Below are 27,222 nucleotides of genomic sequence, written 5' to 3'. Positions count from 1 at the left end.
AATCCTTTTATTACGCAAGAGTAATAAACAAGTTAATAATGTATAAAGTTACTTTAAGTAAACATTAATGTAAGTATTAAATGCTTAATTACACATTATTAACAATTTAGTGAAAAATTAATATAAATACTTCTAAATATAAAAATTTTCGTATTAAACCATCAGGATTTACGAGTATCATAAACATTGCAAAGACAAAAAGAATTTGTAGTGTATTCACTAATCTCATTTCATCAAAATCAATTTAACTCTTTATAAATGCATTCAAATGCGCCATAAAATAATTTTGTTTCCTTACATTTGTAAGGAAATAAAAAAAAACACAGCGATATACGTGAAATATATTTCGAATTAAACGTATTATATATAATGTCTATAAATTCGAAATACTATGAAATTTGACGAATGAAATTCCTTTCGAACAATATTTTATAAATAATTCAGCATTCGAATGGTTCAATCCTCCCCAAAATCCGTAAATACATTCTCAAGCAAGAATATTTTCCCAAAAAAGACCAACATACAACTCGAACTCTATTTTCACCTTAAAACAACAGGTCACCAGTATGCATAATAATATCCATTAAATAAAATCACGTCCCAGTGTTCAGGGTAATATAGAATCCGTTTTGCGCCACTGTGCGCGTTATACGACGGCGCAGTTATTGGCATTTCCCAAAATTTAACCGACCAGTCACGCTCGGCAATCCGAACACACCTCTGCGGCGAACCAATCAGAGGCCAGTCATCTATTGTTGCGGTATAGTAATTGGGGCAGCGTGGAATTATCGAAATTCAGTTTGCCGCCCGATAAATGCAAGAAAATAGGACGAAAGTCAGCCCGAAAAATTCGTCGATTTTTTACGACCAGAACCGAGGCAGCCCCTCCTATAGATCTAGCGTTATTAAAACCGTGCGTCCCGCGGCGAGGCGCTCCACCTCGTACGCCGCTGGACGTTCGCGAATACCCCACCTCGCGATTCGGCCTAAGCTTTGACGAGACACCTCTATTGGTATTGGGGTCTCCGACTCGATCGTGGCAGGTTGGATTTACCCCGTTTCGTCACTGGGAAGATCGCCTCGCCGCCGATACATCGTCTTTACAGTGGAGCATCCGGCTATTTTTTCTTCGTTTGTTTCGCGGAATCTCGTGGGAAATCTCGGCGTGGCTCGAGGCAGCGGGGCTTCCGGTACGATTTTCACCCGTAACAAACCCGAGCGCTCCGTTGCTGACATTTCACGGTGTTAGACACGCGACGGGCAAGGTATGGCGTTTTTGAGAACGGTGCCGCGTTCCAGTGCCGGTAAAAAGCTGAGGAAGTGTGTGCCACTTCCTGTCGGGCTCCTCGAGAACGTAACGAAATCGTCGGTGCAGTTGGTCCAGGTACACGAACGCGAGTACACTGGCAGTGCCGCTGACGTGAAGCCGGCTCAGCGACAGATCGACCCTCTGGATTTGAAATTTAACGATCCGATCGCCGCGTTCAAAAGCAAGACCACCAAAGAGCTTGTACGTGCCTACGTTGTTTATCAACTATGTTCCATCGAATACATCGCCGAGAACAATATGAAGGTACGTTGCCGCTTCAGTTTTCCATTGCGGAGACGTGTGTGGTTTGGGACGTGCATGTATTACGAATACGTTATCGCGAATCGGTTTCGTGGAACGTGCGATGACAGAAGTCGATATCTTGCCTTTTCGTGAACGTGCATGGGGAGGATGGGATTGAAATATGGTTTGAGAGGCTTGGGTGGGTATTGTAGGGTTATTAACTGTAATCAGTTTTTCTTGAGAACCTGTGAATGTGATTTTTATTATTGATATCTTGTAAAAGAGTTGTGATGTAGTGTTAAGGAATTGGTATGTGGAAATTTAGGTATTCATTTTTCAAAGATGCGTCAAATTGGAATTGGGTTCAGGAGAACGTATTGGGGTTAACTACTTGCGTCTTTCAAGATTAAAATCGAACAGGGGATTTGTTAATCTCGACTGTGAAAATTGTCGATTTTAAAAGTACATTTATTGTCTTCCTCTAATCCTGTTATTTTCTTCTGCTTGTGGCTCGATATTCGTACGTTGAGTTATCGATCGCAGGTTTTCGTTTAAGTTGACTTATTCACGGGACCGTTTATATTTAAATTACATAATTTTAAGGTTTATTCAACCTTTTCCTGTTTGCGATTATGAACATCTATTTTCTCGCTCATAAAAGTAAATCAAGAGTACTCTTTCTATTGATCGTACTACGTTAATCAAAATCAGGGATCTTTCATACATAAGAGATATAATTATCGATAAGGTATTTCCTCGCTGTAAATTCGTCGCTGTTTGTCTTATTTCTTGAAATTATTTTTCCCGAATATCTCGTTTTACATTTGGTAAGGTAAAAATCAATTATCGACCTGACCATATCTTCTACTCTGTACAATCTCACACATAACGAGTCACAAGTTGATAGGATAAAAATCTAGGATTTAAAAGCAATAAATCCGTCACGTTGGGATTACGTTGATTTAATTTGTACTACATTACTCTTGTGTCCTATCAAAAGGAAGTTGTCGCGTGGTATCTGTTCGTTAATTAAACGAACGTGTGTGTAGGAGGCGTCGAAAAGTAATTTTAAAATAATAATAAAAAGTCAAAATCACGCAGCAGATGCTTGTATTAGGCGTATCACTAGACTGTGAATGTTTTAAATATGTAAAAATGGAATGGAATAGAAATTGAAATATGCAAAATAAACAAGCTATGAATGAGTAGAAAATGCAACAAAATTATACTTACAATTAGCTTCAATTTTTCTAATTTATTTATTAATTATTAGAGATTCGAACCTAGTACCCTCTTGACGACTGGTTTTATCATTGGCAGACAATTATCAAATAATTCTTTAAGATTCTCATAATCCAAGGATCAAATAAAATAAATCTTGACATAAAGAGTAGTTTTATTTACTAAAAATTATCTCGCTTGAACAATTCATCTGAAAAATAGTTACGTTATTTTCAATAAAAGATTTTCTCGTTATTTATATTTAAAAAGTTCTTTGAATGAACTACAATTTCAGTTATTTTAATTTAAATAAATAAATACAATTTTTCTAATTAATAGTGGTACATTTACCAAATTGATTCATAGTAATAACTCGAAAATCTCGTTTTCGAGTTGTGCCACTTTTGAATTACATGTGCGATGTGTTGAGGACTCCTCCTAATGTACCATAGTGTATGTATAGTGAACATGTTCATAGGGGACAGCGATCTTTTATCAAGTGCGTTCAGAATTCGTATGTAATTTATAAAACGCCGTGGCATGCGGCGCTATTGATTTTAGTAATCCGTAATGGACATCGAATCGAATCGACTCGGCAATTTTGTCGCGACCTGTGGTAACCGATTACGTAACTCCCTGGAAGAATGATCGAAGCAGTTGTAAGAAAGATTCCTCATGGTTTCTTTGTCAGCAGCAGCGGTCACTCTCGCGTGTTTCCGTATTCTTGTATTCTTGGCTCATGCTTTTTAGAGGTTTTCTTGTTCGAGAATGCGGCGGCGCAACGTAATTCGACGACACGTGCCTACTATAAATCATTGGTACTTCTGAATTCTATTTGGAGTACAATACGCGTCTCTCGAATTTATCTATGATTTAAAACATTAGAGGTGTTGAAGATGAGTGACATAAATTACCTTTGAATTTGTGAATTATTTTTGGGTCGTGTTATAAATATTCCTCATCGAGTACTTGAAAATGTGACGAATATTTTATTACGATTTATTTGACAGATTGTGCGTACACATACAGATTAATCCTTTCTTGCCTGAAGTCTTACGTATTTCGATTCTGATTTAAGATATCTGCTCGATTATCGACATCCCCTTCCTGTGTGATCCAGACGTCGTTTGACATTAAGAATGGTTCATTTATCGAACAATACGATTGAAACGTATGTTATCAGAATACATACAATTCGTCATTGATATGTTGTTAGATCTATTGATAACACTGATTCGTATCGAAGCATGAGATAGCTCGTTGACACGGAAGTAGACTGATCTTAATAACTGAAATTACAGAATATGTATTCTGAGCTAAACAAAAAAAGATTTATTCATCAGTGATGATTTTCTCGATCTTCCTATCATTTTTGAGACGTGACAACAAATGAAAATTGCATTTTGTCGAATATGAGAATAAAGGGTCGCGTACTTGATAATGATTCGTTTCGTACGTTGAACGCACGAACTCTAGCGTCTTATTGATCGTTATTGATTTTTAAAGCGCGACATGATCCTCAACGTCACAGACTACTTCACGTATCTATCAGACGGTTACACAATTATTTTCAAGATACAATTTCATATACCTACATTGACAACACAGACTTAATACTTTGAAGAATTTTTAATTAATTTTTCCAAACGGCGGGAATTTCAAAAAATCTTGCCGAACCTAATGACAATTTAACAATTTCAAAAATTAATTTAACAGAAATAGGTAGTATCAGAAATGTAATGTATAATACGACGAACATTTTATACAAAATGTAGTTCATATATTCCTAATAACTACACGTATCATGAATACAAATTTTCGCCTCAAGTCTTTAAACAGATCTGAAATTTTCATAGTCTCATGGTTCAATGGCCTAAAGTGATAATTATTGTTACCTATACGCATGTCACATGTTACTACACTATGGCAATAAGGTGAGCTATTATACTAATATTACTACACTGCTCCTTAACCTAAATAATTGTAAGTTATTTTATTAAAGATAAGTAAATAAAATTTTTCTCATAAATTCGAAATAAAATTTATTTGAATAAATACTCTCACTCGAATACTATCGCTCAACAGTCAGACACGTGCGACGTGTAGCGTTCGTTGAGAATATTTGATCAGCTGATGTGTCGATTGCGCGTGTACATGCGTCTCTGGGCCAGTCACTTTAGATAATACAGAGTAGAGTACAACGAAGTAGCTAATCATTATTAGACACACGTGTGCACGATCGTTTTACATTGTTTTAGTGTCTATAGTCGATCTTGATAGAATGTCCCACATTTTTGTTAACACCTTGTACATTTATCATCTCTCGACCTCCCGTGATCGAGCGTTCGTCACTGAAGTGCTAATAGCGTCATGTAATTAGGACACATTTCATCGTTGTCAGAAATAAGACGACAGAATTTTCCGACGCGTTTAAATGCTTCTGCCAGAATCTTTGTAACAGTATTCTGGGTTTCCCCATATTAAGAAAAATAAATATACTCAAGTCGATTGTCCTATCATTATCAGCCCTATCCTATTTTTATCTAATCGTTATGCAGTCTATCAATGGGTTCAAGTGTTCCTCGTAATTAGTCCCTCAAGAAGATAGATTTCGATTAGATGACGCGTCTTCGTAATATTTCGTTTCTTTTTTCTTTTTCTGTCTCAATACTCAATACTCGGATGAGAAAATCTCATACAAAATTTTTTTCTTATTTTTTCACACAGAATCCTATCGTACCCTATCCTGTATTTGGTTTATTAATAAACAGTGGCGTTTTATATATTTCATAAATCCTCTCACTTAAGATTTGATCAGATCTTTAACAATAGAACATCAGATTTTAAAGTAGACTAAATACTTACTGATTAATCGTATTAAAGGAGGGTTCAGTGATACAGCAAAATGTCGCCTCTATAAGATCTCATAGTGTTAATTATTTCGATCCTGTTGTATTTTTATCTCGGAAATCTTTAATTGGAGTGGGTGGGATTTTATTTTTATTCTTTGAACAGAATCGTTAATTTCATCTATATTTAGTTTTTGAATAGAAATTAATATTTAAATGTAAATTCTAACTGGATTTACGACCTGGTTCAAATGGACTTAAAAGTAGGAAATTACGTGCGCTGATAATGAGACAATTCCGAAAATGAATGTTACATCGAGACACGTGTGAAGTTTAAAGCCGGAAGTTTTATTTATGATGAACCCCACTCGTGAAGATCTTCACAAATTATCGACAACGTCCTTCGGAGCATACTGGAAGAGAACCAGTTCGGCTGTTGAAAGTAATAGGGGGGACTAATGGATGTGCTGTATGGCATAGACCACAATTGTAGCTGTGGAATTTCTTTTAACTGCCATTATGAATTGTGCTCCTGAATGAACTGTAAAGATATTTCATGAATCATTTTAAGATCATTTGTTCTTTATTTTTAATTTTAATTTTAATTTATTCAAATATGCAGGATAATCCATTTCTGCACAATGATAGTAAAAGTAACAATGAAATAGAATATAGAAATTTGGTGCTCGTCGATGCTTATTTTTCCTGATACGATCGAAGAAAGAATTGTCTAAAATGTAACGAATAATATATACGATGGATAAAAAAGATTGCTAAAAAGATGGTTAAAAATTGCATTCACTGATTGTGAGATAGAGAACGAAATATACAGACTATTATTTAGCTGAAACGAGACCTATTCATTTTAAAAGAGTTGATGAGTATGTAGATAAAATGAATTGCGAGGCGAAGGAGAGAGTTATACTATCGTTATAGAAAGGGGTGTTATTTCGTACTACAGTAACATCAAACTATGTGGGTGTTTAATAACACATAGAAAATGAGAAGGACGTTAGGTAATAGGGACGTTTTCAAGCGGTCTTTAATTTATAGATGTTGCCTCTTCCAATTTTCTTCCGTTTAAGTGGGAACTTTCCAATAGTTTAGGCTTCAAATGTATAGAAACAAAAATCAGACTTTTGGAGCTATGAAAGAGCTATAGAATCTAAGTAGTTATTTTTTCATACAAAGAATCTTTTTATTATATGCATAGTATACTTATATAAATATCGTAAGAGTTCCAGTGCCGAGACAATACTTCTGCCATCAAATAATATACAACGTATTTTATCCTTGATGTTGCATAACTGAAGCCCGTCATGCTCGTCGTGCCAAATCGATTTGTTGTCATAACGTTATACATTATTTCAGCGTTGAATTATAGCGATATAAATACATGTATTCACATGTGTAATTTGCTACGAGCTTCAACTTCATTTCTTAATTAGAACTATACAGTACCAGATACCGCGGTACCAGATGGAACTAATGGAAGTGCACCTTTACTTATCGCAGCCCCTTCAATTCTCCCAGCAATTACAATTACACATTTTTTGCGTTCTAAGAAAATAAAGACTAAGTATTTAAGAATTACTCAATTAATCTTGCCTTTACTAAATCCGTATAATTCGATAAAATAGTATGTTCAATGTCAATAGACTCATACCACTCAAAATATTAAGCTAGATTCGTCCTATCTATCTAATCAACCACATACAGCCAACGATTGTCTGTCATCTATCGAAAGAATCTCGAGATTTCGTGGAGCGTTGGTCACGCTATTTGTCACTGTTCCACTTCACGAACGTCGGAGAACCACCACGTAAAGTCCATCGAAGAATGTCTGGACAGACAGCTGACGGACAGTTATCTGTCGCCAGCCAGACAGTGTGGATCTGGCTTTAGCGCCAGGCAGAGGTGGCGCTAAGCAAAGGTAGGTCCACACTGGGGCATCGCTAAACGAGCGTTCGGTTAGGCAGCTGTGGGCTCGCTTTAAAAATCGCGGCGGGGAGATAGAAATAGCGAGGTGTTAGTGCACCGTTGCATCGGTGCATTCACTTCACCGTTCCCAGACGGTGTAACCCTGAAAAGCTGACTCAAAGTGGACTACCGCCTTGAGGCAGCCGCTTGTCAGACTTTGTTCAGACAGTTGCCAGACGATACACGCCGGCGCTTTCGAAATCTTTCCATAAACAATGCATCCGCGGCGGATATATCTATTCATATTATCGACGAGTTCTCTAGCTTCCTGCATTCTCTGTGTGTCGTGTAACGCTGCAAACATGCAGCCTGATCTCTGGTAACCCGAAGTCATCGTCGTTGAACATGAAACGAAGGTTTAACTCTTTGAGTGCCAGGCTAAAGTTGGTAAAAGTTCTATTACATGGAAGGTGAATCTGACTTAAAAAATTCTTTTAATTTTTATATCCAGTTTATAGTGTTCTCTACCTTTTAGTGACTGTAATTTTTCTAAAAAATTATAGAAAAATGAGTAGAAAATATTAGGCTGTTTTAGAGGTACCTAATATGGTAGGTACCCAGTACAAATTGCCAGTGGTTACATATTTTTAGTATAGAGACATTACGAAGTTAATAAACAAATAAGTTGTTATAGAAACTATTATAGAAATATTCTTTAACAATTATTTTCTATTCTTAGTTTGATGAATTCCTTTTATATTTACATCTTGTAATTTCATAAAATTGTATAATCTCGTTCAAGGGTTCCTATGGCGCCTCAAAAAATAGTTTTACCAGAACCTAAAGTAACTATCGCAGGTTTAATTTGAAAGTTTAGAAGTAAGTTTATTCGCAATTAAAAAGCAGTGACGATTTTGATTTCATTCTCGTCTTATCACAATAGTTACTTTAACAGTGCTCGTTTCACGATTCAGTGAACACCCTGTAGTACACACGTGTGCAACTGAATGAAAGAAAAAAAAGGAGAGGAATGGCTCCTCGTTGGATTGTACTGAAACGACACGTGATAAGTAGTTTCAAGGTCGACCAGTCTGAAGGCGTCGTGCTGTAGAAGAGTCCGACTTTCACGTGTAAAGAAACCGAAGTTCATGAATGCCAAAGGTTTGCATAAATTATCGAAATCATGTAATAGTGTGCACGTTACTTTATTCTCATATGTGTCTGGAATTTCGTTGGCTTGTTGGCCGATTGGGCATCTTCTTGTCAACGATATACGATACAGGATACGCGATACATATGTTCCTGATTGTTTAACACGTTCGGTGCCACGGCAATTTTTGAAGACTTTCCATTTAGGCCGCGTGGGGCGTATACGCTATGATAAACGCTGTATACATGATGTGAAATTGCCTACATTTGACTCTACAATAAATTTTTAAATTTTAAAGAATTCTTCGTTTTTAAATGAGAATTCCAAGTAGCCTGAACGAAAAGTGCAGCGGGGGTCGTATACGCCCCACACGACACGGAACGTGTTAACATTAATTACAGTATAACTACAGCTTTTTTGTATTATTCAAATGGGGAGATAAGATACATTGGGGAATAGAAAGTTAAGAAATAAATTAGTTGTGAAAAGAACAAATTCATTTTTTGTTGAAGAGTTTAAACACAAGTATTAGATTTTTTAGGACGTGAAAGTTTCTGCATTTAATTTTTAATTTTTTACACTTAGGTAGAATAACTTCTAAAATTTCGAGTATTTTAGTTTGTATAAATTAGCTCATGATAAGTATGTAGATTCTTTGAATATTTTACAAAGTTTCAAACGTCATGTTTTAAATATATTAAGAGGTTCTTATCAGTTTCCTAAGAAGATCCATTTAGTATTGATAGACTTGTAAATTTTTACATAATTGTAGACTTAAAATGTGGGAGATAGGTATTAAATTATCGGTGGAAATAATTTATACAGTTGTTAAAATAATTAAATCCTTCTTTTAATTGCAATAAGGATGGCTAAATAATAAAGACTTGTGTTTGTATAGCATCTCTCTTTTAAGTAGATGGAAACGACTAAACAGACTTATTAGATATCGATTATTCAATTTTTGACCTCGAATTGCAAGACGTTTACATGTTGTACAAACCTCAGGTACCAGGTACAACCGAAATATTCGAGTAATATCTTGTTACAGTGATCACATTTGCGTAACTGCCACATTCGAAAGACGAACGTGTTTTCAGACACGATTATACTCTGCTCACAAGACATTTTGTAATTGTTCTTATATTTTGTCATTTTCACAAGAAAACGCTATTTCTCATTTTTAAAACTCACAAATTCTCATAATTTGTTCAATTATTGCAACGAACATATTTAAAAATTGAAAACTTGCCTTTTCTGAAAAATTCTATATTTAAAATTGAAAAAAATTCAAAATAATACACATGTAACTCTTTCAAAGCTTTGTAGCATTTATTAACAAATATATTATAAATTTACTTTTATCGAATAGGTACCATTCTAAATCTGTATTAAACGTGTTCAAACTTTCATCCATGTCCAACACAAAAGAAATAAAAGAATCACTTTGAGATTGCTTTCAAATGTGTCAAAATTCTACCACAGTCCATCATTCGGAAATGTTTCAGAATGTTCTTGCACACCTGCGAAATTTACATGAAAATGATTGATGTGTGTAGGAAACTGATCGGGGCTCCTATTGCGTAAAATCTCTGCGAATGATTAAGAGTCGGATTCCGTCTTCCGCGTACTCGATAACCTTGTCGCTTGTAAAATTCACGAAATTGTTTCTGTAAGAACATTTACATATTATTACCACTAACTGGTATGACATATCAGTAAGAACACGACAGCAATAAAACTGTAATTTCTCTTGATGGTCGTGATGCAATATATCTTGATCGTTCACTCGTATAATTTCATTGAGGGCTTATACGGTACTCCTTACACTGATTTATATTTCTATTGACAATGTTTTACATTTCGACGTCAATTACCTTTTAATTACCAACACTACTGAGAGCATCATTATTACTCGAATGGGTATCTATTATATAAATTAATCCATGCCAATGAAAAAGAAATTGTCCACAATAGTACTTGCATTTTTTTTAAAAAGAAGTAGGCAACATTCTATTCAAATAACGAATGAGAAATAAATGTGTTCTGTTCTCTATAACCAAGAACCTATACTTTTAATTGTAATATATTAATATCTTACTTATTTTTGTGAAGTCGTCGTGTGATGATGCTCCTGATTAAATGAAAAGGGCAATCTCATATGCACCAACCTGATACATTTGTTTCCTTTCGTAGGTGTATAGAAATGTCGAGGCTTAATATGAATTATAAAATCATATTTTTCTTTTGTTTTTAATCATCTTCCAGTGAAAGATGCTGTTATTCTTTTAGAACAATGCTTCCGTGTTCACCACCGTCGCGTTTTATTCGTGAAAAATACAGTAGTATTTTAAATGCCTGGGAAAAGAGGGCGACGTACTCGGCACGCGCTGTATCGATTCGTTGCATCGAGTTCCCTGACCCACATTCGCGGAACGTCATCAACAAATTTCATAGTAATTCGAACTGTACCGCGAATCCTGAGCACAGATTGCAAGTCCTCTTTGCGATATGTAACACTTAGTATCCGGAGTATACATTTCATTGATAAATATTGCTGTGATGAAGCGATGAATGAACCTTAATTCTCATTCAAACGTCCCGTTTCCAGGGTTTGTTTCCAATAATTTAGTAAAGCAAGCAATACACAGTGTTTCCGCTACAGGCTCGTGCTCAACAAAGGCAAACCTAGAGAGTAAAGGTCTCGTGTGTTTGTAGTTGTCCCACAAGTTCTCTTCGTTTTTTTACTAATTGTAAGTTGTGCGTGCAAATTGTGGAAAGGACTTCTGAGACAACCAAATATTGTAAATGATTCCAAGTTGTAGTCAACGCGTATCTATTTGAAATAGTGAGCAGCAAAGTTTTTGGACGTAACTAATTTAAATACGTTCACGAGAGTCAAAAGTGTGGAATAATCCGTGGCTCATAAAATACATTTCTATTTTATGAAGTCATGTATCTATAAATATATTCTTATTTTGTGGAATCGAGTTTGAATTCAGTTTTGGAGATCTAATAGTCACGTGAATCTTTGCGGATAAGTTAATTCAATATTCAGGGTAATATGAAGTCGAAAGTATGCTGATGCAGGATTGAAAGTGTGTGACCATGAAGCTTTTGGTATTCCAAAAAGTCCAGATGTTAATTAGGCCGAGGAATGGTTGCACCGAATGTTCCATTGCGACAGCATTCCTGCGTTGATTTTTTTGGCTTCATTGCAAGAACACTAGTCATTGTATACATTCAGTAGAAATGCTTTATTTGGATTACACATTCATAAAGTTTCGAGGTTTACAGCTGTCGAGGGAAAAGTGAACAATGTTAAGTCCATCTTCATTGACACAATTTTTATTCTATTTATGTTATTAAGAATCTGTGGAATTCTAGATCCAAAGCTGATGAATACCTTTAGCGACTATTTATGTAACGACATTATTGAATTATCATTTCTGTTTTAATTGAAGTTCTATTATACTCCTGTCATTAATAGGTACATTGAATAATTAAAACTCGGGAAAACAGAGATCATGGATAATTAAGTCTGATCAATGGACGTCTTACATATACATATACCTACTGTTGAACTGTTAAAACAATGGTAATGCTTGCAAACACTTAAGCTGACGAAAGATTGTGGTGCTATGATACATTAATAACACTACCATCAGTAAGTTCAGTCTAAATGAATAACTCTATATAATTGAGTTTATGGCGGTTATTCTAGCTGGTAACATTCTCGTCGTCGGTACTTCGACTACTGTTTGCCCATTGCCAACTTATCGCTAAGCATATATAACGCTAGCAAACTTGAATAATCTTACTGGAGCTTCCTTATCATGGCTACGTAAACAAAACAAGTGGTCAACGTGTTTGGCGGATATGTTATGGTAAATATTATCAATTTCCGCCAATGAAGAATATTATATACATGCATTCATTACTTAGTTTCGCATGTGTACAATTAGAGAATGAAGTATGCAAATTGATCTTTGACAACATCTTTAGTATGCGTCTCTCATATAGATACACGTGTATGTATATGCTATATTATAGGTACATATGTATGTAATTTATACTTTTGTATTGCGAAAAGCTTGGAATTCTTTTATGAATTAAAAGAAATTACTTACAGTTTGAATGATTTTAGTTCGATATACTTCATTTATTTTTATATTACGTTATGTTTAAGTAGTATAGTATTTTAAAATTTTAGTAGTATAGTATTTTATTTTATGTTGTTGTATTATCTTTTCTCTCGTTGGCCTATTTGCACCGTTAAGTAATATTTGCAATATGTATGTAAAGTATTAGCTTATAGTGTGCCACTTTATTGTTTACTTAAGTCATAAAAATACAAATTTCTAATTGTCTGAAGTTCCATTTCCTTTTCAAAATAGTAGATAATTGAATAGTATTTTACTATTTGAATAAAATACACTAATTTATTCACGTAACGTTACTTTTAAAATTTTCAACATTTCGAATTCAAAAAAAAAATGAAGAAAGAAACTAGTATTATAATATAACTAGTTCGTTATACGAATGGCATGAATTAATCTTCGGGAAGCAATCAAATTTTTGTATCGGCAAATCTTTCGATAATTTCTGGCGAGACTGTGACATCTAAAAATAACTGTGGTTAGTTATTGTTATCTATAAAATATAAAGTATTGCGCATTTAAATTAAGATTAATGAAAATAATCAATCGCGTACAACTGAAGTGACGAACATTGGAGTGTCTGAGATTTGGAAAATCCCCTTTGATACGTGATTCCGACAATTTCGACTATAAATTATCTGGTGAAGCCTATTGCGATCAGATCGATGAGAAGTACGAGTCAGCAATTACGTTCAACCCCTTCACGTTTGCATCATAACGATCGATCGTTCTATTTTTAGGCTACGATTAATTACATTTCTTGTCGTTGTGCTAACTGGAGACAATTTTGCGGTGGTACGCGTTAATTATTTCCTTAATTGTTTTCCACTGTGCCGTTTCCTTGGTTATCCATTCTTGTGTACACGATATGCCCTTTGAACTCCAAAGAGTTCATTCTCAAAGGATTTTCCTGGGGAAAGGGGTAGAAATTATTCTATAAAATAACTTTCTTCTTTTATTATGAAATAATAAAGAGATGGTATATATTTTGCCTATTTTATTTATCTTACTGTTATTAAAGGTAAATGAGAAAAGGCATCAATCTTCAAAAAATGTTATAGGTACCTTCATACGCTATCAATGGTGATCAATGAAAATAATCTAATGTAAATCTATGAATCAACTACACCGAAAGAATAGCTTCAAGTAGATCGTCAATGTGCCATCGAGCTTGTATCAAGACAACATTCTATTGTTAACCTCTTGAGAGAGGAATTTTTCAAAGAGCCAAATAGAATAATTGTATTCTATTTCGTAAATATATTCATTTAAGATATATTCAAACAGGTCAAACAAAGCAGACAATAGGGAACTTCCCAAGGAATATCTACTACTATGAATTTTCATTGCATCTTTTGTAATTATGCGTGAATTTAGGGAAAACTAAACATACACATACACATGTGCCAATCGGCTTCAAGAGGTTAATTAATATTTTACTTGTCACGAAACTCTGAAGTTCGCCATCGCCCTTAAATTGGTCAGTGAACTTCTGAGCTAGATTTTTCAGGGAAACTTCTGAACCAGATTTTTCATGGAAACTTCGACCAGTTTGACTTCCCTCGTAGCACTTGTCTTCGAGACCCAAATACCGTGGGAGAGGCGTTCCATTTCAAGCGAGAAATGTAGCAGTTATCGACTACATAACGTCTAAGAACGAGCCCTTTTGCCAAGACCGTATTGATCCTGGCAGGGTTCGTGGATGCAGTTCGCACACCAGGCTATACGTTCCTAATCAATGCCTCGCATTCGTCACGTCTGTGCTGCATATCGGATATACAGTGGCTCGCGTTTAAAATCGCCCACCACCGTCGCCTTTCTATTTTTATTTATAAAATGTAATAGATACGATACCTCCTGTAATCGATATTAGAAGGTACCGTCTATAGTATTAATATTAATACTATTCACTAACCGCGTGTGGTAGATAACGTGGAAGTTTTTTTGAATATCTGTGAATGATTTTTAATGGACTGGTTGTCTTAGAAATCGCTAGGGGAAAGTGGCCAAACTCCTCTTATGTCGAACCTCCGATTTATTTTGTTAAATATGTATTGCACTTAAGTGATAATATAGTGCATAATTATTTCAGAATGGTGTCATAAAATAACAGAATCACGTGCTCCCAGTTGTTACACAGCATTAATGAGTGATGATTTTATATACATTTTTGTGACTCCTGAAATTGTTTTCAAATTGCTGCGATTTAGCTGGCAACAAAATTTGAAAACCATAGGCTTAATTTCTCTAATTTTGTTAAAAAGACAGAATTGAATAGTACTGTTTCATTTTAAGTTTCATTTTATTTCATTTCATTTTGTTTTAAGTATTAAATGAAATTAAGTGCTAACCACTTATTGTTCTATTATGTGAAAATTCTCTTATATGATCACTTTTGTCCTCCAATTAGTTCGTGCATATAAAGGAGATTCTACTGTTCAATATCAGACATAAGAAATACAGTCATACGTGTATGTCATGATTTCTAAACAAAATATATACGGGTATCATCTGCTTGCCAAAATATAGACACAGTAGAATTTATTTAGAGTGTATAACTAATTTACCAGCAGGTGTTCATTATTTCTTTTTTTATATCTCTATTCAAGGTATGTGATATCACGCTGATTGTTCGTGTGCTATAAGTATTCGGCAATCAGGAATTTGTATGAGTAATTTGTTGATAAGTATTTTTGTGACTGCAATGGATGAAACATTCACTCATTCAATTTTAGCAACTATATCTATATTCGATTCTATATCTTGAAATTGTTGAGTTATTTTGTCTTGTTACAAGCATAATTTTCTAGATATTGATTGAAATAAAATATGAACAAATAACGTGAGCAATGGCGTATTATTCGAAGAATAAATGGATGTACGATAAAATGAATGATCATTTCTCCGAAGGTTACACGTTTCAAGGTTTCCAAAGCTATCAATGATTTTTTCATGAGATCACGTGTCTCCTTGTTAGAAATCATAATATTCCAGATGAATAGAATATGACAACAAAATCGATGAAGATACATTTACGTGTTATTTATTTGTATCACATCACTCGAGATTTCATGAGAACTTTTTTGATAAAAAATAGAGGGTAATGACTATTTACTTGAGAGACAATCACTTGTAGAAAAACCAAATTTACGTGATATAAAATCTAGTTTCTAATGAACATTAAATGATTGAAAATTATAGTTATTGTTTCTGAAGGAATCTTCAACTTCTTTAGAGACGGAAACAATTAATATTTCTTGAATCATATTCACCTAATATAAGATCTGGTAGTCAGATTGTTTTTATTACTAGTAATGAGAACTCTCACCATAAACTTAAATGCTTTATTGCTTACCTACTACACGTAATAAAATAACAATAAAAACAGTCTACGAATGCTAATAGAATCTCACAATCTATTACTCTTATTACTCATTGTCAGTTGCGAATACGTTATTCCCATAGTTTGATCGTAATGAATGAGATAGCTTTATCTCCAATCATCTCAAACTCGTGCACAATATGATTCACAGATACGCATAAATTACTTCTGAAGTGCAACAAGGGCGTAAATTGCTGTAACAATTTACTTGCCTGAGTGAAAAATGACGTAGATTATTGCATTTGTCGCGAATACATCTAGCTCTATTGATCGTAAATTCGAATGAATGTTAAATGTAACGACTTGTTATTACTGGCCTATCCAATCCACAAGAATTTTTTTTTTTTTTACTAAATAGAGGAAACTCGGAACTGTTGAGGCTAATTAACGTCACTGAAAAATGAATAAGTAATAAAAATTATTTTTTCTGTATGCTTGAACCAAGAACTAAGGTTTCAGAAAAGTTTGTCAATTTTTATTGCAAGCGTGACCACGCTAAACAAATTTACATCCTCGTAATCTAATTTGATGTTACGGTTACGTAATGATTGCGAAGACAAAAAATATGATTTTTCTTTACTTTGACACGCAATGTTTTTACGTTGACATTTGAGTTCAATTTTATGCTTGCGGTTTAACGCACAATGAATAGCTACCAGGAGCTACGACAAGTAGGAATAGTTTTGCAGTAACTTTAGTTTATTGTTGGAAATATTAGTGAATTTATGTGACAGTACTTTATTCTTTCCCCACATTTTATTGTATACTCTTAATTGCTATTTTGTTTAAATATTGTTTCAAGTTTGCTTCAATTCATTCTTCATTTTTTTCGGTAAATCCTAGTCCTAGGTTTAAAAAAATGAGATTTTCTTTGGTATCAGTGCAATTGACAAAAGTATAGTGATTGTATAGTATCTATCTTGTATAGTGGTCTACATAAAATTTATATAGCAGTTCTTTATTTTTAAATGAAATGTTTCATGTAGACGTTGATATAGACGAGATTCGAATCTTATTCCAATTAAATGAAGTACAATTTTGCAGTGTAGGGGAATTAATCATTCAAGGAAAGAATTGGAACGTGACTTTAACGAAATGGAACCTTGCCACATTTTGCTAGAAACATATGTTGTAACTTGGGATGACACGATCCCTTGAATGAATAAATTTATTTTACGACCTAGAAGTTCGCCAAATCTCTTTTGCTCTTGGCTTTCATGTTTTTTATTGAGGAGGAATTATTATACATTGTGTATACAAAAGAACAAAGTAGGATCTGAAGCATTGTTGAAGTAAAGTGGAAGTTATAAATCTTTGTTTTGCCTTTTTAAGATATCTAGTGTATACCTATACCTAGGTATATTATTTATTTTACATATTTTATTTTCTATTACATCTTCTGTTTATTTCATTAATCTTGCATTTTTGTTCGATCATCTGCATATATTTTGCATAGTTTATACATCGAAGTAAATGTCACAGACACAAATCTGTTTGTTTTATAAATATGTACATATTTTAAATACTTGTTGATATATTTTGGTTCCAAGTAAATTTTCCATTTGTCGAAAACGAACAATAAAATACAAAAATCTGTGTTCATCCTTAAAACTCAAAGGTCGTTACTGTTTTTTCTTCAAATCTGAAGTCGATCAACTGTCTTACGTAAAGGGAACTCAATGTGTATTAAAAAATGGGAAAACAACATACCTTTATCTTTAATGGTTTCGTAGAACATATTTTGCAATCTTTTTGTGCAAGACAATTTCTGTACTCTTGTACATAAGATTGATCATTCCTAATATGCTACTTATTTATATAACTACGATAAAGAAATAGTCAAAGAATAAAATTTATATTACAAATATTTATTTTCTCCGAGATCAAATTTAATTTTTATTTTTACGATATTCTCCATAGTTATAGATTCACGATTCACTAATGCTAAGCTTATAGTGGAGGACACGTTCCTGATATTAACTCACTTTTTAACCCTTAGCATACCTAATGGGGTTATTTAAAATTTTTAAACTCTCCATGCTTTTAAATAATCAGATATTTTTAAGTCTTTCAAAGTTTCAAATATTTAATTTACAAATTGTTAAAGTCTTTTTCATCATGAGGGTTAATACTGTTATAATATTTTTCAGTATAACTTCGTTACTATTTAACGCCATATCTTATTGTTGATAAATTATTAGTGATAACGAATTGTGAAACTACAGCGAGTAAAGTTTCTAATTAACTTCTGCTTGCTAAAGGTTTTAACTATCTGCAAGCAAATCTCGTTTGCTCCAGTTCCAAAACAGAATTAATGCAGCAAGAAGTTTATAACGAATATTGATGTACATTTCAAAATCAATACAGTTCTTCAAATCAGATAGAACAGTCAAAAATGACATATCTCCTCTTAAGAACTCATTTCATTTAATTACTCGTACTCGTCACCTTTTCTTGAACATTAATCAAATATGCGCATTCGTCTCGTTTGTTTCAGCTTATGAAAATCGCCAAGCAAGTGCTCGGCGAGAAACTTTTCACGAAGCTTATGAAGGCTACATTTTACGGTCACTTTGTCGCCGGAGAAGACGAGGCGCAGATCACTCCTGTCCTGGATAGATTACGACAATTCGGCGTGAAACCCATTCTTGATTATTCTGTCGAAGAGGATATCTCTCAAGAAGAAGCGGAACGTCGTGAAATACAGTACGCCCTAGATAGTATCCACGATTTCGCGTCCTAATTTCCTTTATGGATCATCTTCTAAAGACCTGTTGCAAGTATCAATATCATAATGAGCTAGAAATCTCACTCTTAAGTAGGATAAAAGAGATTTAGCTTTAATCAGTTGATCTTACGACTCGTTTTAAGGATATCGCATATTTTGGTGAAAATAGAAGCTTTTATAAACAATTAAAAAGCTTCTCGTATCAGAAACAGTTTGTTTTAAATAAGAATGGATTCTAGTAGTCAGAAACGAAGTTCATAACATTTAATGAAACCTACAGGTATAATGGAAAATGTCTCGAAATTAACTTAAGCAAAAAAATACTTACAAGTGGAGGATCCAGAAGGGGCAATCCCCTCAAGAGTAATAACATCTAAAAGCATTAAATGTTACATTTTGAAGAATTTGTTAGGTATATGTTTAACGCATGAAGAATTAATGTAGGTTTAATTATTTGGAGCTATGAGAAATATTAAAATACTTATAAATTACAAGTACATTTCAAATCCTGTAAAAAAAGGCTCAAAGACGTATGCCTCTGATATCTAAGATGTATGTCTCTAATAACGAGCATTTAAAAACAGGCGAATCAATGGATAATTACCGAAGGATTGTTCTTTCTTATTAAATTCAATGTCTCAACAATGCTGCTCCAATATTAGGAATGCAATTCACGTCACGAATGCATCTCGTCAGGAAGCAAAGTTTGCAAAAAGATTCATACTAGTGTCTGCAACAGATTTATAGGAAGTCGTTCGTAAAGGAGTTAGCATTATACAGAATAACGCCTCGAGGTAGGAAATCTTGGCTGCTCAAGATCATCCAGAGTGATTGTCCCCTCCGTTTGCTCTGCTCCTCTGTTACGTTTGAGAGACGAAGAATGTAAACCTTTAGACCCACGCTTTCTGGCTCTCAAATAGAATGACCAGTTGGCGTAGAGCAAAACTGGGCGGAGGTCATGCCTTGGGTGATTCACAGTCAGGGAGCTGACCTTGAACCGCCAAAATTGTCAACCTCAACAATAGTAAAACGTTAAGAATGTCTTGTTAGAGATTGGGAGGATAGAACTTTAAGGCTCTGTCGCGCATGCTACATCCTGCTGATGAAACGTTAGAAATTTGCAGATTTGTGATCGATAATTTGGCATTAAGAGGTCTAACGATGAGATAATGACACATTAGGAGCGGGGGTGTGTAATAAACAAAGTGGAGAATCGAGAGATTAAATCATTGGTATAATTGTAGAAACTTATATTTCAGAAGAGCAATTATGGAAGATTTTCTTGCGTTTTATTTTTACTTAGCTTCAATTTCTTTATCTCAGTTTATAAAAATATACACTTGCATGAAAATCTTCAACCTACTACTGAATCACATTTATTATACCTCCAGTTTCATGCTAATCGGTTTGATTCCTGTTTCTCAAAAAGTAAATAAACTTATTTCCTTGGGGTATTTCCACTCCTTAAATGCGTGGTTGTAGCTTATTCTAATGCTTCGAATATTTAACGCTTTAGACGTGCCTTGCCTTTCAAATTAGCGAATTTATTTCGAGGTCAGTGATCCTACTCGTCACCTTCAAAATTCCAAGTTAGCCCCACAGTATTTTATCCCACAGCTATTTGATACAGCTCTAAAAACATATGAAAGCTAATTAACTTATGCAAAATTACAGAGGTTCAGTCTCGGAGGCTGGGGACGAGAAAAGGGAAGGTCCTCTGAAGAAGTACCATGTTGCGAAACCGTTCGCGGACCGAAGATACAAGGTAGCTTCGGCAAGAACGTATTTCTACCTCAATGAAGCTTCCTGCGAGCGAAATATGGATATATTTATCAGATGTCTGGAATCTGTAGCAGGTAAATCAATTGTTTTTTAAATTTTTCTTGCTGTCCTCTTTTTTTTAAATCCACCTACAGTGTCAGAATCATTAGTAGCTTACAGTACTATTTCTAATTAATTGTTATATTGATAATAACATAAGTACATATAAACTTTTTCTGCTGCTATAAATGTAGTACTCAATATAAGAAAATAAAAATTGGACTAAATATTACGTCAGTAATCGGTTTCGTAAATGGCAAATGTGAAAACCAATTTCTTGCAGACATTAATCGTTTTCTTAATGGAGATTTCTTTGAGAACACGTCGAAACAAGAATTTTTCTGATAGGTCGCATAAATTTTACGTAACAAATGTTGTTAATTTTTAGAAGAGATTTAGTACTTACAGTGGTTATGGCTGTTTCATAAATCATTGTAGTTTAAATTATTCGGTGAATAAAATTGGACAACGAATGGCGTAATGATACAAGGAAAATGATTAATTGAACGATGTGTTATGTGTTGTAAATCATGTTCGAGTTTCGTATGCCATGTTAATAAGGAACCTAGTTTTTGTTGATGCAAAAGGAGCAGCGGAGTCCAAGTTTAGTATCCACGTGTTTGTCTGGAACCACATGTATCGTATTCTGGAACGTTCTTAAGCGGCTCCAAAATGAAATGGCGAAGAAAATGTTCTGGGATTAAAATAAATACGAAATAGTTAGTTAATGAGACATACTTTTATAGTCTTATATGGATTTTTTAATTCATTCTTTTTTTAAATGAAGTTTCATCTATATTCGAAAAGAATAGAATAGAATTTTTAACGTTAGACTTCGAAAATTTTGTTTGTGAAGAACACGCGGACGTACCTGTCTATAAATATCTCCCCTAGAGAATGTTGTATTCTGCTATCCGCCGAAATACCGACTCCTAACGGTGCTTTGGATCACCTAAAAAATTTCTAAGTCATTTAATACGATTCTCTACACGTCGGCATGAACTGAAATTGTCCATGTTGTGGAATGTAAACTCGAAGATGAAGCAGTAAAATAGAACTAAAATAGAAATATTGAAACTACAATTCAGTAATATCAGTATAATAAAGTATAAAAATAAATTAATAAGTAGTGTTATGTATGTCTTTACAGAAGATGAAATTAAAACCTTGAGTGTAAAATATCCTACGCTACATGTTCTGACTAATCGAAGCGTTAATTCCTCTCCTGGTAAGAAGAATATTTCCTTCACACATTTTGTTCCTTTTCTTTCTCTCCACATTCCTCTCCCACTACTTTTTCCTAAAATTAATGTTAGTTATAATAAAAAATGTATTCTTCTAATATCTTATTATTTTGTTACAGGTGCTTCAATGGGAGTTGGTATTACAGCTATTAAATTAACTGCTCTTGGACGTCCGCAACTTTTGGTAAGTGGATTTCTCTTTTTAATATTACACATATTAAAATATATTTCAAGGAGTAATTATGTAATAAAATATTATCTTATTTTCAGCTTCAATTGTCAGAAGTAATTATGCGAGCAAGACAATATATGTCTGATGTAGTTGGTGGTGAAGGTGCCGTCTTGACTCACCATGCAAAGCCAGACGATTTTATGAAAAAATTTGAAGAAGCACACATTAAAGATGAGGCTACAGTACAAAAGTTTCTTCAAAAAATTCAATCGGATAAAGAAGGGTAATTGTTTAAATTAAATGATCATAGAATTATATACATTTTTTAAACATTTTTGAACATTTTGTCTATGTTCAGATAAGATTGTACCAACTATTTCTAATTCATCAAACTCAGAAACAAATTTTTCTAAATTTAGGGTTATTCATCTGTTTCCATGGAGTGGTATTCTAGATGAGAATTACGAACTCAGCGAAACGTTCCAAGTACCAGATATCAAAACTGGAAAGATGGTGCGACTTATGTCACAGCTTACGTCGAAAGAAGAAGAAATGTTCAGGAACATGATCAGGCGTCTAAATAATATAGTTGCGGTACGGATATATAGAAATAAAATAAAAAGAAGCATATTAGACACTGCCAATGCTACTATTGGTGCACACTCGGGCCTCTGATGAAACTAATCGGAATATGCTAGAGAAATATTAAAACCGTTTTCCGAAAGGACGCAGTCTACTCCTGGATACCTCCAACTGTTGTAATTGCATTGTCAGTGTCTTCACGATACAAAAAAGTTCTAACGAAAAAGCACAATTGGTTGGCAAAAAGCAGAATTGTTTTGTTTCTGTTCCAGGTGGCTGATAAATTAGACGTGCGTATAATGATCGATGCCGAACAAACGTATTTCCAACCTGCGATTTCGCGATTAACGTTGGAGATGATGCGCAAGTACAATACAGATAAGGTAATATTTCACTGCCGTAGATTCAACATTATCACTTAGTAAATTTTCAGTGAATGATTTCTGAATCCCAATGGTCTACTTCATAGGCCGTGGTGTTCAATACCTACCAGACATATTTACAAGACGCTTATAATGAGGTAAAAACGGATCTCGAACAAGCTGAACGGCAGAATTTCTATTTCGGTGCCAAGCTTGTTCGTGGCGCTTATATTGAACAGGTAATTTATAATTACAGTAGAACCTCGATTATTGGATCTAGTAGGAAGACAAATGTGACTTGATAATAATAGACCGAACAACCCCAATGTATGATGTAGCTATTTCTTTATCTTCATATTGCAGAAGTTATTGAACATTCGGATAATAAAGAGTATTCCGATAATCGAGGTTCTACTGTACACTTTATCAATTAGAGTAGACTCGTTTGTTCTGAATTTATTATAAACCCCAATAATTGGTACAGGAAAGAGCAAGAGCAGCCGCTATGGGTTATCCTGATCCAACGAATCCTACGTATGAGGCTACAACCGAGTCCTACCATAAAACACTTATGGAGTGTTTGAGGCGGATGAAACAGTACAAAGATAAAGGCGAGGATCCTAAGAAAATAGGAATTATGGTGGCGTCTCATAATGAGGATACAGTACGCTTTGCTATTGAAAAGTATGTAACGTATACTGGAGTGAATATACTGTATACTATATCACAGTGAATTTGGAGCTATAAACTATGTGTCTATATTCGTTTAGAATGAAGGAAATTGGAATCTCGCCGGAGGACAAAGTGATCTGCTTCGGTCAGTTGTTGGGAATGTGTGATTACATAACGTTTCCATTAGGTATGGACTGTTAATTCAATATTTAAAGTCGGACTGTTCTGATACAAGGAATGGATTTTCCCTTTTCTTAGGCTTGCCGTTTCCTCCTACACCCACCACCATTTCTTCAGATCCAGCGCCCTTTAGTGCTACAGTTCCTCTTTGATATATGTCCTACTAGCGTCTCATGAGAAGTCTCCTAGAAAGCATTAGAGACAGTGTTTTCCAGAAGACTTCTCATGAGACAGCTATAGTACGTACGTATTGGTATACGTATGCTTGGTAGCATTCTTTACCTTTTTAGCCATTTTTGGGTAGATTTTTTGCGATGTGTGTCGAATAGATAATCGATGTTCCGCTAGTGAGAACATAGGAAGGAGGGCCTGAAGGAGTAGTTGTAAAAATTCGTTCCTTGTTTTAGAACGGCTCGGCTTTAGTTGCATACTTTCAAAAAGGCAGATGAAGTGCAATAAGTATTAAATTTCAGGTCAATCCGGGTACTCGGCATATAAATATATTCCTTATGGTCCAGTTAAAGAAGTATTACCGTACCTTTCCCGGCGTGCACAAGAAAATCGAGGTATACTCAAGAAAATAAAGAAAGAGAAACGCCTTTTGTTGTCTGAAATTATGAGACGCTTGGTTCGAGGCCAGATATTTTACAAACCGAAAGGAAACTATACACCTGTCTGAGCGATCGATTTGTTTTATTGCACAGACAGATTTTTAAGTATCAAACTTAAGTAGTGATTGTAAATTATTAAAAGACTTTCGTGGTACGCAGATCAATGCGCGCGCGTGTGTGAATGGACGCATATATGCAGTGTTAATTATTGTACAAAATTGCCTCAGTGTGACGTTGTCAAGTGCAAACTGCTCAATATCGCACCATGTGGTAGAACTATGTTCATTGCTCGTTACTATTCGTTATAGAACGCTGTCAATGGATCGCGTTATGACGTTCATTAATAGGAAGCACATTTTGTATTTCGTTAACAGTTATCATGTTCAATATTATATGGTCACATACCATATTGAACATGCGCATTTTTATTACTTGTTTTACGAAGATCAAAATGTCCAAACTAATGAATTTTCGGATCGCGACTATCCTTTTAAAAGTGTTTCTATCGGATGATATCGAAATGCAATTGGTAAATTCTAAATGGTAGCTAGCTGAAATGAAATAAATACTTTCTTATCAGAAACGTACATACTAGTTTTGTACATCATATTTTATTTAAGAATCTCGTAATGTGCGTGTGCACGATTATTTATATTGGATGTGTTTAAATAATTGTTGATATACATACATTTACTACCTTTTAAAAGACATCATTTCCGTTGAATGATACGTAGCTATCAAATTATGTTCATAATGTGTTTTTATCTAAGTGGATTGCCCGTATACAATGAATTTCCAGCCGAATTCTATGCTTGCTTTATGCGTAGTTACCAAGAACAGAAATTACCAAAGTGATAAAGTATTGGCAAATACTAGAGAACACAACTCGTAATAGAGTTTGCCAGTATAAATGCATTTGCATGTCATTTAAAAAATGGCTCTTAAATACATTTTTAATTAAAATGTAGGGAAAACGAAAATGTTTAGAGGATTGGAAACATTTTGTTAAATTTCTTATACAAGTATACAATAAGAGCCATATTTTTTACATGCAAATGGTACGCACGTTGAAAAGGAAAATTAAGTAATCTTGGGCTGAAATAGTGATACACTGCAAACTTGGAATTGAAAGAGGATATACGTAATTGTGACACAATGCATTAGATATTAATTCACTTTGCTTCAGCCTAAAGTTGCTTTCTCTTCAAATAATCGCAAATATATGACGCATATGAAATGATGCGTGTTATGAATTGATATGACTTATACACCAATTCTTTGTTACTTTTTCTTTTGAAGAAAATTAAACATCAAAGAAGCTTTATAAATAATAAATTTTTGTCAAAACTTTGTTACGTTTTCCTTCTAAAAAAGTTAAATATCGAAGAAATTTTATAATAAAAAAATTCATGTCGTTTTATGTAAGGGTTTTTACATCTGAAATATTCAATCCTATTTTGTCTCGTAAATGAAGAAATGAAATCGTTGAAAAGGAAAAGAATTTATACAGATTGAATGTCAGTCCTTTTTTACGATACGAGAGTGTTGCTTTTACTGCTAGCAATGAAAATAATTCGACCTGTGGTGGATAATTTCCACGCAGTTGAAAGACGCTTCAATATTTCCTTGTCAGTATTTTTTTAGAGATCAAAATAGAGTACTTTTGTTCGGCAGGATTATTTTTTTATCGATTACTATTTTAACTTATGAGTATACAATTTTAGATTTGTTGTAAACATTTCCTCTTATTTAATATATTACATACGAACGTACAATTTTTAATGATCTCCGGTGTTGTTATATATTGTAATTGCGTTCAAAGTATGTATGTAGGTTGTGTTTACGATCGTCAAATGAAGTATTATATTTTGTAGAACAGTCGATTCTTGCAAACCTAAGAAGCTGTTATATTTGCATCTTTAAGAAGGGATTTAACGGTCGATGAATAAAGGGGCATTGTTGAAAAGTTATACAGGCTATAGCTAAATGTTTTTATGCAGCTAATGGTATGTTGAATGTGAGTGATTTAGGTATAGCTCTATTTGTTATATTTAGTGTTTGACTACTATGTCGATACATTAATTTCTACACGTCTCGTGATGATGACAATAATTTAGGTAGATAATGTTATTAAACTTCTATGCTATACATATAAACTATATACTATGATGAATTGCATTTGTCATCACCTATTGAATAGGTTTCTAAGAAATTGACACGGGACTATGTAGTAGAAAGTGAACAGATAATAATATGTGTTCGTACGAAACTGTACGAGTCAGTACATCGTTATAGATAAAAAGAGTGTTCGTTATCGAGAACGTCCACTTTACTGCCAGAACGAACTTATACAAGAATATATCCTTTCTTGGCTCATATATTATGGACAAATATATCCGCCTGTGTGTGAATATAATAATTTATGATGAAAGTAATACAATGGTATACACTATGCTCTTTTTGAAATTCAATGTTATATTAGTATCAATTTATTATGTATAGGATACATATAAATGTAATTTGAAAATTGAAAGAAATATTTATAATGATATTCTGTTATTTGCTTTTTCTGGGAGAAACTTTCTGCAGCGTGTCAAAGAGGAAATGAAAGTTAATTGA

At 34.0% G+C, this 27,222-nt stretch overlaps 1 protein-coding gene across 1 annotated transcript; it reads left to right on the top strand.

Moving 5' to 3' along the window:
• Positions 1–1,022: 1,022 nt before the first annotated feature.
• Positions 1,023–26,573, top strand: Slga (proline dehydrogenase slgA). Its single transcript, XM_076393135.1, has 11 exons — positions 1,023–1,573; positions 18,729–18,937; positions 20,634–20,815; positions 22,144–22,208; positions 22,295–22,479; positions 22,616–22,790; positions 23,051–23,161; positions 23,248–23,379; positions 23,625–23,824; positions 23,911–23,999; positions 24,466–26,573. The coding sequence occupies exons 1-11, from the start codon at positions 1,268–1,270 to the stop codon at positions 24,669–24,671; spliced, it is 1,860 nt and encodes a 619-aa protein (XP_076249250.1). The 5' UTR covers positions 1,023–1,267; the 3' UTR covers positions 24,672–26,573.
• The last annotated feature ends 649 nt before the right edge of the window (positions 26,574–27,222 follow it).

This window comes from Calliopsis andreniformis, chromosome 3 (assembly GCF_051401765.1).
Source record: "Calliopsis andreniformis isolate RMS-2024a chromosome 3, iyCalAndr_principal, whole genome shotgun sequence".
Classification (NCBI taxonomy): Eukaryota; Metazoa; Arthropoda; class Insecta; order Hymenoptera; family Andrenidae; genus Calliopsis; species Calliopsis andreniformis.
Note: the sequence above shows the minus strand (reverse complement) of the source record. Positions and strands in the feature narration are given on the sequence as shown.

What these genes read in the sequence shown, in the direction of transcription:
- Slga (XM_076393135.1), top strand. Translation starts at nt 1,268, where the DNA reads ATGGCGTTTTTGAGAACGGTGCCGCGTTCCAGTGCCGGTAAAAAGCTG. An exon ending in GCGGAACGTCGTGAAATACA is followed by an intron (nt 18,938 to 20,633) that starts GTACGCCCTAGA and finishes GCAAAATTACAG; the next exon opens with AGGTTCAGTCTCGGAGGCTG. An exon ending in ATTCAATCGGATAAAGAAGG is followed by an intron (nt 22,480 to 22,615) that starts GTAATTGTTTAA and finishes TTCTAAATTTAG; the next exon opens with GGTTATTCATCTGTTTCCAT.